Source organism: Mauremys mutica, chromosome 1 (assembly GCF_020497125.1).
Source record: "Mauremys mutica isolate MM-2020 ecotype Southern chromosome 1, ASM2049712v1, whole genome shotgun sequence".
Lineage (NCBI taxonomy): Eukaryota > Metazoa > Chordata > Testudines > Geoemydidae > Mauremys > Mauremys mutica.
Window position 1 is genome coordinate 254,201,588 of NC_059072.1, and position 13,057 is coordinate 254,214,644.

General features: G+C 48.5%; 1 protein-coding gene across 1 annotated transcript in view; it reads right to left on the reverse strand.

Moving 5' to 3' along the window:
- Positions 1 to 9,504, reverse strand: part of CUL4A (cullin 4A) — a 75,725-nt gene extending 66,221 nt beyond the window's left edge. The window contains exons 1-2 of the mRNA XM_045007429.1: positions 9,146 to 9,504; positions 7,365 to 7,480 (exon numbers count right to left, since the gene is read on the reverse strand). Of these exons, the coding sequence (XP_044863364.1) occupies positions 7,365 to 7,480; positions 9,146 to 9,305 (276 nt within the window). The 5' untranslated portion in view covers positions 9,306 to 9,504. The remainder of the gene's footprint in view (positions 1 to 7,364; positions 7,481 to 9,145) is intronic.
- Positions 9,505 to 13,057: the final 3,553 nt, after the last annotated feature.

A 13,057-nucleotide genomic window follows, 5' to 3' on the forward strand; every position in this document is an offset into this window, starting at 1 on the left:
GCAGATGTTGGGAGTCAAGCCGTCACGACCGCGTGTTAACGGACGGCGGGTTAAGAGGGCCATGCTGAAATATCCTAAGATATCTATACTGTATATAAATGTATAATTATCTAGGATTACATACGTATTCACAGCGTCCCAAATACTGCAGGCCTATCTGTTAACAGTGCTTTGCAAAAATATAAATTCAAATGTGTAATCTAATAAAAACATTACTACTACTACTACATAGGGGTGAAAGTAACTCAGACACTTACCGGTAAGGGGCGGGGCGGCTCTGGCCCCCAGAAAGGGCGGGGCCTAGGATGGAAGGGGCGGGGCTAGGGGTCAGCATCCGCCAGCCAGCCCTTCCAGGCCACCTGGTCCATGCCACCCGGGGTTCCTGTGGCAATTTAAAGGGCCTGGGGCTCTGGACGCCACTGTTTCAGTAGCAGCGTCTGGAGCCCCAGGCCCTTTTAAATCGTTGGCCCCAAGGCAGCTGCTCCCTTTTCCCACCCCACCCATCGGCGGCTGGGGGGGTGGGGGGGGACAAAAGGGGCAGGGACCTTAAAGCGCTGCAGGGTCCTTTGCTGCAGCAGCACTTTAATGTTGCTGTGCCCCCCCATCGGCGGCCCAGCACCGCCGCGGCAAAGGACCGTCCTTAAAGCGCTGCTGCAGCAGAGCTTTAATGTCCCTGCCCTTTTTGCCTCCCCCATCGGCAGCCCTGCTGGTAGGCCACCAACGGGGTGGGAGAGAAAGGGTCAGCAATGTTAAAGCGCTGCTGTGGCAGCGCTTTAACGTTACTGCCCCTTCCCCCCACCATCTCCCTCCCGTTGGCGGTAAAGATGTACAACATGTTTCCACTCCGCACTTCCTGTCAATTTCTCTGTCAGTGAGTTAGTGAGCAAATCTGTAGCGGTACATAGCAAGTTCCTGTACCACGTGTTAACGAGTCTCACATGTTAAATAGGTAGCACTGGGAGGCATGGCGCTACCGTGCGTTAAGTGGATTCGCGCATCAGCAGGTCTGTACTGTAATGCAATCCACGTTGCCTCACATATATACAGTGGACCCCGTTTATCCAGTTTAATTGGGACCGGGACCAGATCAGATAATCAAAACCCCAGATAAATTGGAGAATGGGAAAATGCAATGCTGCAGCACCATCAAATGGCCACAGGAGAGATCACCCGCTTCCGGCCCCTGGAATCCTGGTTGTTCAGTAAATGTGGATAGACGTTTAGGAGAGGGTCAGATAATCGGGGTTCTACTGTATTGAGCAGGATGACAGACTAGAACCTCAAGATTCACAATGATACAAGTATTATATGCTGAGTCCTCCTACAGAAAAAAAGAGAAGAGAAGGAGGGTTCTCAAGAGTAACCCCACCTACCAGCAGTCCCTCATGGTCAGCAGCACTAAATGCTGCCAATAGATTTAAAAGAATCAGCATGGACACTGTGGGCTAGATTCACAAAGAAATGCCTAACTTGTAGACACCTAGAAAATCACTGGGATTCAAAAGCCTGGGTTAATTGCCTAGATTCCTTGTACAATGAATGAGATTCAACACATATCTCAGAATGGGATTCAGCGAAGCAAGCATGATAGGTGGCTCCCCATGTAAGCTAGCCAATGGGAGATGCAAAGGAGAGGGTTGTGTCCTAAACCCTGCCCCTCTCAGGGAATCTGGAGCCTAATACTAGGTAGCAGAGAGGTTCCTCTCTCCACTTGGGATTCTCAGCTGCAAACTCTCTCGGAGTTAGATTCCAAATAAGGCTACTTTAATTCTAAGAGTGTCCACAGAGGGGCTTAATGCAGTTTAACTAATCCACTTTGAATTAACTTAAGGTCTGAATTAAGATTTACTTTCCCGAGTGTCCCCATGTAGAGACGCTGAAAGACTGGTTTTACTAAGCCTAAAGTAAATGACTTGTTTGAGATGGAAAAGTTAGGGCTGGCCTACCCTAGAAAGTTAGGTCAATCCATCTATGTTGCTCAGGGGCATGAAAAATCCATACCCCTGAGCAACATAATTAAGTTGAACTAACCCCCTGATAGATAGGTAGATCAATGGAGGAATTCTTCCATCGACCTAGTTCTGCCACCCCATGCGGAGGTGGATTATCTATGCTGAAAGGAGAACTCCTCCCATCGACGTAGGTAGTGTCTACACTGAAGTGCTACAGTAGTGACATAGCATTTTGAGCATAAACAAACCCTGAGCCTTTTAAAATGAAAACTCAGAAGCAACTGTATCACATGATTTCACCGCTCTATAATGTCTGTAAGCAGCCTTTATTCAGAAAAGAAATGCAAGGGTGTGACAGAATTTACACCTGTGTCCACACCCTACATATCATTGTAAATAATCTTTGTACAAACACCACCTTGTGAGATGTCATTTAAAAATTCATAGTTTGCTGATCAATAATATCATGGTAAAATGCACATAGCAGGGTTATATGTGAAGTTATAAACAAGCTGAGATTGTGACTAAAAGTATGTTTTCCAGAGAAGTCTGGGGATTGGCCAATCCAATTCCTCAGAAACAGATCACAAGCTGGTGCTTCAGCCAGGTGTAAACAAAGCTGATGGACCATTACCTGCTAAGTGGCCACTCTTTGGCAAGAAAGGGAGCAGGAGAAAAAAAAAAATCTACATCTTAGCCAAGAAACAGTTCCCGCCCACACAGACTGCCCGTCGCCTTGCTCCCAGCTGGAAATGCTTCTCAAAGGGGGGACAGAACTATAGAAAGGGGCAGATAACCATGGGGTTCTGACCTAAGAAGCTTGGTCAGTAAGACTACTGAAAACATGTGGTGAGAAAACATTGCTTCAAATTTACCAGAGTTTGTTAAGCTAGGCATCAGTTGTGTTTTATCTTTATTTTTCTTGTAACCATTTCTGACTATTACGCTCACTTGTACTCACTTAAAATCTCCCTTTGTCATTAATACATTTGTTTTACTGTTTTATCCAATCCAGTGCATTTAAATTGTAATGTCTGAAGAACTATTTGAAATAATAAACTGGCATATTACTATCTTAAAGAAATAATGGACTTGTACTTACTTGTATTGTCCTGGAGAGGGCTGGACAGTACAGGACATACATTTCTGAGGGAAAATCTAAGACTTGGAGTGAGTTAAGTTCACCCTACTGGTCAGAGACACAGTGCGGCTGCCTAGCTACAGCTCACACATGGACATAGCTGGGAGTGACTTACATGCTGGAGGCTGCTTGTGAGCAGTCCAGACTGGAGACTAAGTAGCAAAGCAGTGTAAAGGGCACCCCAGGTAAGAGAACAGGAGTGACACAGCTACTTATTAGTCTAGATTGTACCCTGAGTATGTCACAAAGGGAAAAGAGAATACAATTAATCCACTGGAACCAGAAGATAAATCATCGCCAGTGGAAGAAGCAGTGCATTTCCTCTCTAGTGCATCATGTATAAAAATAAACAAAGCTATGTTTTATCAAATGCTTTGTAATGCCTTCACCCTAGGACTGCTTATTTTCTATTATAGACTTATAGTGCTTGCAAATTACCATGCAATTTGGACTATGTTAATACAAACTAGGAACCTTTTAGTTTGTGCCCGTGGCATCCACACAGGATTTACAGTGCAGCACTTTGGTGAGCACTGCTATTCAAACGCCCATAGATGAACCAATAATGGGTTTTTAAGGACAGGTTAGAAAAACACCTGTCAGGGATGGTATAGGTATACTTGACCCTGCATCACCATGGGGCAGGGACGGAGGGGAAGAGGAAATGGACTAGATGACTCTCAAAGTCCCTCCAGCCCTACATGTCTATGATCCTATATTAGGAAATCAGCAGCCCTGGAGTAAAGGAATTACAAAGCATTTGAAAAGCATTGCTCTGTTTATTTTTACTTTTAGCTTAGCTGAAGGCTCAGATCGGTGAAGAAGAGTGAGATTTCAGATATGGCACAACTATTATTTCTACAAACCACTACTTTTTTCAAAAATCTCCAAGCTAAATATTTTAGCAAGCACTGTAGGCTTATGCATCATTATTGCAAATTCTTCCCAAATTTCAAAACTCAATTATTTTAATTAGATTTTACTCACCAGTAATTATTTACAGTAATCAATAACAACATGGGAAATGACAGATGATTATAGCTTTTGGTTATGTGGCAGACCAACCTACTTTACACATGGGTTTCTGCAGGCCTGCTGGCCTCCTTTCATAATGATGAATAAAGACCACAAAGATCAGAGGGTAAAGAGAACCTATACACACAGGTTCCACCCTGTGCATGATTTCATATACAACACAAGGCAGTTAAAATGATCTGTAACCACATTTCTAGTCAAGCCTGAATTATCTTCTCTCTCCTTCTCTAGGTGAACAAATAAGTGTGCAAAGAAACATACAGTGGAACCTTGTTAATTAGTACTGATGACTGGAAGATCTGTTATGAATTAATGAATTGCCATTTTGAATTAAGTTTTGCAAAATTAGCATGAAAACAAGTGAACTGGCAATTTCCTTGCTTTTTCTTTTATGATGTATCCAAAAATCCATCCCATCCCTTCCCTTCCTTCCCACCCACCAAAATTCTTGTTCAGGCCTTGATAATTTCATGCTCATGTTACTATAATCTCATCTCAAACTTTGAAAGCAAGTCAAACAAAATTACAAACATCTGGACTTTTTTCAAATAAGAATGCACAAAAAATAGTTATGATTTTTCAGCCTTCAGCTTAAAACCCTTAAATAGGGATCAATGTTATTCAACTGGAATATTGCCGTCTTACAATGCCCAGAATGTAAATAATACAAGTCAAGTTGTCTATTTAAAAGAACAAGCTACATCCCTTTATTTTAAAGGTAGTACTGAATAAAAAAAGAAAGTATTTTTAGAATTATATGTTAAATGCCCCCAGAGGATCAGGGAGAAAAGGGCAATCAAGCCTTTACCAATCATTATTATTTTTAGGTCTTTAATATTCACACCCAATGCAGACTGCTAACTCCCAGCATGCTCTCTGCTAATGACCCCAAACCCACCACAGAACTCCAATGAAACTCGTAGACCACTTCTGGGGACATACAGTTTCTTAGGCCCCAATACTGCAACAAGTAGAGCCCTGCAAAAATGAGGATATCCGCTTTATATCCACGGATGTGGATGCAGATATCTGCAGACCATGTTTGTAAACTGGATTCGGATACAAGTTTTGTATCCTCACAGGGCTCTAGCAATGAGTTCCATGCATGCCCATGTAGAAACTCACTCATTTCAGTTGCACACAGAGGTGGTGCATCTTGCAGGACTACGGAAAACACATTTTGTGTATTTTGCAATGCTGCAGTTACTGAAATTTATAAATATTCTTATTTTATGTGCCATAAAAAACACAAGCTATAAAAAAGAATATTGAGGAAAACAACTGAAAACTGACCATATTTAAAAACAAAATAGAAAGGGAAGAAAGAAGGAAACGAGTCATGGATATGTCCTTTACCCCTTCATGCAATGTTCTTTCATTATTTTAAACAAGAGTTTTAAAGTCTCTAACTGTCATGTAAATATAATAAATGTGTTGTTGCCCACCCAGGTTTGAACCAGGGGTGTTGACTCTGAAGGTTAATTGTGATAATGAATATTATAACACTGTTAACTATTTCATTGCAGACCAAATCATGCAAGGTAGAGAACCAATTATACTATGAGTATTTGCATAATCTAGTGAGTGTAACATCCCATTTCAGCATCCAGAACCAGCAGAGTTTGGGAGAGTATGACCACTTATTTGCCTCTCTTTCCCCCATTCTGACCCCTGCCAAAATGCATCCTCCACAGTCCTCAACATGACTAGCTAGTTAGATGGCCCTGTCGAGGCTGATTCCCCACTCTGGCATTTAGAATGCAGAAGGTGAGGGCCCGCAAGGACTCTAAAAATTAATACTGGCCACTCCAGGCTTGTATTAAACTTCGCAGGTTACAGCTTTTCTCTGACCTTGGATGGATAGATGCTGCCACCACCCAAGTGCAAAACCCCTTTGAGAACCCAGGAAGGCACACTCAGGAATTCCTTCCTGTGGGGTACCCTCAAGCCCTCCCCTCCCCCCAATCTGGGGAAGACTGAGAAAGAAAACAAAGGAAATCAGATGATATCACCAGCTAATTAAACAACATGTGCACAAACCTCTTAGGACACAAAATCCAATCCTGTTTTTTAAAAAGATAAAATTTATTAAAAACAAAAAGAAAGAAAAAATAAATTTGGAAACGTAGGCTATTGCTAGATTTAAAAAAAAAAAGAATTAAGCATAAAGAATAACCTTCTTGAGGTCCAGCTTAAAGGTTACAAGCAAACAAAAGCATTTGGGGTTAGCACAGAGTAGTTCACAAGCCATAAATAAATAAAAAGAGATAAACCTAATTGTGTCTTCCTAAACATTTCCTGATCTACTTACATATCTGGGGGTTTCAAGTGAGTAGTTTCAAGGTATGATTCAGGTGATTTTTCATACCTGACCCAAAGCTTCTTACAGCATAGTTGCTCTGTTCCCTCTCTCCAGAGAGCGACAGACAGACAGATCAAGGGGAAGTTTTTTCCCCAATTTTAAAAAGTTTTAGCCTTTCTGTGGGCTCTTTTGGTCAGGTGCCCACTCCCTTCTTTTTACCTATGTATCGCAGAGGGACTTTTTAACCCTTTACAGGTAAAGCAAGTAGAGAACAGCTACTAAGAGGGATTTTATAGCTAACTGGCTAGCTGGGTGTCCATAAAAGGAAGGTACTCCTTCCTCTTTTCATTTATCACAGGCCCCAATCCTGCTAGCTCTCTCTCCATGGACCATCAGAAAGTTTCCAAGGACAACATTTGGGGAGCCACTGATCCAGAAAATGGCAAACATATATTAGGAACAGAATACTGACCTAATCAGTAGCCAGATGATATACATTGCAAACACAAAAATCCTATTTACATATTTATGACAATGAAAATCCCAAAGCAATCAGTATTATGCTCTACCGCAGGGGTCGGCAACCTTTCAGAAGTGGTGTGCGGAGTCTTCATTTATTCACTCTAAATTAAGGTTTTGCGTGCCGGTAATGCATTTCAACATTTTTAGAAGGTCTCTTTCTGTAAGTCTAGCATATATAACTAAACTATTGTTGTATGTAAAGTACATAAGGTTTTTAGAATGTTTAAAAAGCTTCATTTAAAATTAAATTAAAATGCAGAGCCCGCTGGACTGGTGCCCAGGACCCAGGCACTGAGTGCCACTAAAAATCAGCTCATATGCCTCCTTTGGCACACGTGCCATAGGTTGCCTACCCCTGCTCTACCACTTTACTAGTTTAAAACAAACAAACAAACAAAATCTTGACTCTTACCTGATAGAGCTCTTCAAGGTTGTATTTAATGGAGGTGCTACTTTGTATAGCTCTCACTGCTTCATCAAGCTTCTGCCATGTGTCCTGTGTGTAATTATCAGGCAATTTAGGTCTTTCTGTAAAACCAGATACAAGTAAGTAGAAACTGAACCCGCAATACAAGATTACTTATAGCTATATCTTTTAAAATACTTTTGGAATAATTTAATAAAGTGGAATCCAATGTGTCTTTCACTTTCACACTTCAAGCTTGAAATATTTTTTTTTAAATTTATAAATATTGTAAAACCATATAATATGGCAAAAGCCACTAAGTGCCATTTTTATCTCTGAATCGTGGCATATAAAGGCCCTGCTCCTGCAAGAAGCTTCACATGGGCTGCCCCTCTTCACATGCACAGATCCCTACTAAAATATTTGCCCAGACAGAGCAGCTTGCATGATCCTGGATAAAATTTGTAAAACGTGCAAAGATACTATCTCAGAATGCACTCAAGAAGTTGGTGTTGCAATTTAAGGTGTTCTTTTTTATTATTTAATAAAGCTTAATTAAACATTCCAAACACTAGCAAACTAATGTGGTCTACTGCAATATCTTTGACACTACTCTCATTTCAACACTCTCTATACTAGATTTATTTTCTATATATTCTTTAAAGAGTAACTGACCACCAAACCATTGATATACATTATCTCTGACTACACTGTGTGTAATAGAACTTTTTACACATATTTTATTACAGAACATGCTGTTAACTGAAACATTAGAAAGACTACAACACAAACTGTTATCTATATAGAAACTGCATCACTTAGCTGAGATGAGGAAAGGGAATACTAAGGCAGTACAGATGCCAGACACAGGACTGGTTAGACAGGGGAGTTGGGTTCTGCTGCCAACTAACTACACCACTGATGTGCTGCATGACCATGGACAAATCACTACACTTTTTTATGCCTCATTTCCCCTATCTGTAAAACAGTGGTGCTGGAACTAAAGGTGCTGGGGGTGCTGCTGCATCCCTTGCTTGAAGTAACAACCACAAACACCAAATACATGGTTTCCATCATCAGCACCCCAGTAATACTGGCCTGTCTTTGAGACCTACAGATGAGAGCTACACTGGGGCCCCTGTGCTCAGAACTTCATATATGTAAGTAAACTGAAATAACTTCCTTGCGGCTGGAGGATCAGGCCCGTTTGCCAAAAAAAGTGACTGGCTATACACAGTGAACAGGCTAACGGAGCAACGGCCCTTGTAGCTGTTGAGGGAGGCACTGAGAGCAAGTTAGCCGAGTTAAGGCCTTTTCACAGTCCCTTTCCAGGGCAAACCCCGCCTGGCACGTATCTCTTGGTGAGAAAGGAACTGGAGCAGACCCCCCACCACATGACCAGAAGATCGGCGCTGGCGACTGGGCGGGGGCTGCCCTCCTGGGGTGTAGGGTGCACCACGGGCCCCTGGAGAGCGGCTCGGAGGCTACACTGACACCCCCACAGGGCAGGGTCCTCAGGCGGCCGCTCCCCACCCTGCCCGTCACTGTTCGCAGCAGCAGCCGCCCGCAGTCAGGGCCCCTCCCAGCCGGGCCCAGCGGCCTCCCTCTCCGGGGAAGGGGCGGGGGCAGCAGGGCCAGGAGCAAAGTAAACTCAGGTCCGGAAAGGGCCGCGGGAGCCATTGGCTGCGGCCGGCAGGATGGGCCGGGGCCGGGGCCGGCACCAAACAGGGGACGCTAGGAACCGCCGCCAGGCGCTGGGGACTCGCCCGCCCCCGGCCCCGGCCCACCTCTGAAGTTCTTGATCACGAGCTTCTTGGAGGTGGCGGCGGCGGCGGCGCCCCCGGCCCGGGCTCCCGCGGCGGCCGCCAGCGAGGCGGGCTTGGTGAGCCCGTTGGTGTGTCCCACCAGGGCCGACAGGTGCGGCTTCTTCTGCGGCTCGCCGGCCATGGCCGCCCCCTTCGTGCCGGAGCGCGGCTCCCGCCCCCCCGAGCCCGGCCGCCTGCTGGGAGCGGCTGCTGCTCCGTCCGGCGGGCGGAGAGTCACCACCAGCCCGGCCTCCCCACGCGGCGCCCCGGCTCCGGGGGCCCCATCAACCCCGCCCCGCGCGGAGGGGGAGGGGGACAGGCCGTCACCCGGCCGCGGCTGCAGCCGGCTCCGCCGTGTAGGCAGCGCGGCCCCGCTCGCAAGATGGCTCCCGAGAGCGGGGCTGGGGCTGGGGCTGGAGCTGCTGCCGCGCCGGACGTGAGGGGTTGAAGCGCCTGCGGGGCGGCCCCGGGCCCCTCCCTGGGGCGGGAGAGCGGCGGCTCCGCTCCCCGGCCCGCGGGGGTAACCGGGAGGAGGCGCCGCCGGGCTCCCCCCAGAGGCCGAGCAAGAAAGTGACGCGGCCTCAGGCCGGGGCCGGGGGGCCCGAGACGAACGGGGTGAGCGGCGGAGGGTCTGTCTCCGGCCCGTCCCCACGGAGCTACAGGGGCTTGTTTTCCAGCCGCGCGAGTTCAGTCACGTTAGCGTCACATCCCTGAGGGGCTCCATGGCCTTAGCTGACCACGTGCTTCAGCCTCGCCATTATTTTGCTATTATGTTAAACTGACGCCATTGGAAAGCCCAACTTTGGCCCATCAAGGCTTTGTCTTCTCTGCAAAAGTGTGTAGTTTTCACACTGAGATGGGCACCTACCTAGGTACATAATTCTAGTGGAGACAAGACACTAATTTTTATCTCTCTGTAGCCAGAGGTGGATTACAGTTTTCTGGGGCCCTGGGCCAGAGCAAGTGGGAGCCCCTCCCCGTGCTCCTGCTGTGGAGCAGGGTCAGCACATGGGGACAGGAGCAACGGGCAGAGTGGGGGATGCCCCAGTACCCCAACCCTGCTCCCTGGCAAGAGTGCTAGGTGGAGTGGGTGCACTCAATTTTCCAGTGGCCCCAGCCCCTGGGCCCAGACCCCATTGGCCCAGTGGCTAATCTGCCACTGTTTGTAGCAGCGGTCAACCCAGGTCAGGGGGATAATGTTGCCCTTGAGGAGCTACAATCAAGGTGGAATCTACCAGTGGCTTGTTTCTGCTCAACCTTTATGTCAAGATAGATATCTTGGGTAACTATGTAACATCACACATCTTCTTACAAAGAAAACAGGCCAAGACATTAAAAGTTTATACCTAAACACAAAGACCATCATTTCCTGGTCTTCCTAGTTTCCTCTTCCTAGTCCAAAACACATCCTTATTTTCAGAGCAATGAACGTTAACCATTAAATTAAATGGTGCCTCTGACAAGAAGGGCCCAGGGCTTCACTAGCTGTTTTTAACATCCCACTCTTGCTATGGTTGCAGCAGCTCCAATGGTGGTAAATGTCATAGGTGCACAGGTGTTGACCATCCTCATGTCATCTAAATCTACTCAGAGCAGGTCTAGACAGCACACTCTTTAAAATCAGTACTCCTACCATAGAAGAAGCTGTCCCAGTAGTAACAGTGGAGAATTGGACACAAGTCTTTTTTCATGTTAATGATCACTTGTGAAATTTTTTACCCAAATGTGCCATTAAGAACTTAGAGAGCGAGAAGGTGGATGAATAGGTAATAGCTTGTATTGGCTCAACTTCTGTTTGTGAGAGATAAGTTGCCCAATAGCAACTATGTGGATGAAACCAGACAATTGTTAAGATCTCAAATGAACTCACACAGGAAAATGATAAAAGACATAAACATCACATCAGCTGTAGGTGAACTCTTTTCACAAGGCAATCACTCTATATCTGACCTATCAGTCCTCACCCTCAAAGGAAACATGCACAACTTTCAAAACATGAGCCTGGGAGTTTAAATTCATAACTATACTTGAGACTAAAAATGTTGGACTGAATGGAGATACTGCATTTATGGCTTATTACTAGGGCTGTCAAGCCATTAAAAATTGTGATTAATCGTGCAATTATAAAGATTAATCACATTATTTATTGCACTGTTAATAATAGAATACCATTTATTTAAATATTTTTGATGTTTTCTACATTTTCAAAAATACTGATTTCAATTACAACACAATACAAAGTGTACAGTGCTCACTTTATTTTTTATTACCGTATTGTCCCGCGTATAGGCCACACTTTTTTCCCCTAATTTAAGTCTTTAAATTAGGGGGCGGCCTATAATCGGGATCTTGAAAAAAAAACCAATAAAAATACTTTAAATCCCAGCCACGGCGGGGAATCAGAGGGCTCTGGGCTGCCCGCTGCGGCAGAGAGCCCAGAGCCCTTTAAATCCCAGCCGTGGCGGGGAATCAGAGGGCTCTGGGCTGCCCCAGCCGTGTCCCCGCCTCCCCCGCCCCGCGTACCCGCCTCCGCCGGCCCTGGCCTCACGCCGCCCGGCTCCAGCCCCGGCCACGTCCCCGCCGCCCAGCTCCGGCCCCGGCCGCGTCCCCGCCGCCCAGCTCCAGCCCCAGGCCCGCGTACCTGCCTCCGCCGGCCACGTCCCCGCCTCCTCTGCCGCCCGGCTCCACCCCGGCCGCGTCCCCGCCTCCCCCGCCGCCCGGCTCCAGCCCCGTATACCCGCCTCCGCCGGCCCCGGCCTCAGGGCCACCCAGAGGGGGGGGCAAAGAGGGCAATTTGCCCCCAGGCCCAGCAGGGGCCCCCACGAGAGTTTTTCAGGGGCCCCAGAGCGGTGTCCTTCACTCGCTCCGGGGGGCCCGGAAAACTCTTGCGGGGCCGGGCGCAGGAGCTGCTTCTGCTCCTGGTCTACGCCTGCGGGGGGGGGGGGTCCTTCCGCTCCGGGGCGGACGGACCCCCCACTGACGAGTTACTGCCCAAGCGGGACCCGCTGCCAAAGTGCAGCCCGGTCTTCGGCGGTAATTCGGCGGTGGGGGGCCCTTCCGTTCCAGGACCCGCCGCCGAAGTGCCCCGAAGACTCGCGGCGGGGCCTCCCGCCGCCGAATTACCGCCGAAGACCGGGCTGCACTTCAGCGGCGGGTCCTGCTTCGGCGGAAATTCGGCAGCGGGGGCGCCCCGCGGCGGGTCTTCGGGACACTTCGGTGGCAGGTCCCAGAATGGAAGGGGCCCCCCCCGCCGAAGACCCCGGGCCCCCCAGAATTCTCTGGCCGGCCCTGCCTGGCCTCGCGTCGCCCGGCGCTGGCCCCGGCCGCGCGTCCCCCGCCGCCCGGCGCTGCATCGCCCGTCCCCGTCCCCGTGTCCCCCGCCGCCCGGCCCCGGACCCGCATCCCTTCCCGGCCGCCCTACTCTGGCCGGCCAGCTACCTGGCTCTGGCCGTCCGGCTCCCGCCACATCCTCCAGCTCCGGGCTCCGGCCGCATGACTCCTGCCCCGGCCCAGCATCCCGGGGCTCCTGGCTCCAGCCGCGGCCGGACTGTAGTGCCGCCAGCCACATCAAGGCAGCGCAGTAAGGGGGCAGGGAGGGGGTGTTGGAGAAAGGGCAGGGGAGTTCGGGGTGGGGGGTGGATAGGGGTTGGGGGGTCAGAGGGCAGGGAACAGGGGGATTGAATAGGGGCAAGGGTCCTGGTGGGGCAGTTAGAAAGGATCAGGGGATGGATGGGGCGGTGGGAGGCAGTCAGGGGCAAGGGTTCCAGGGGCTGTCAGGGGACAGAGAGAAGGGGTGGTTGGATGGGGCAGGGGTCCCTGGGGTGTGGGGAGGTGTCAAGGACCGCGGGGGGGGGGTTGGATGGGGCAGGAGTTCGGGGGGGGGGGGGGCATGAT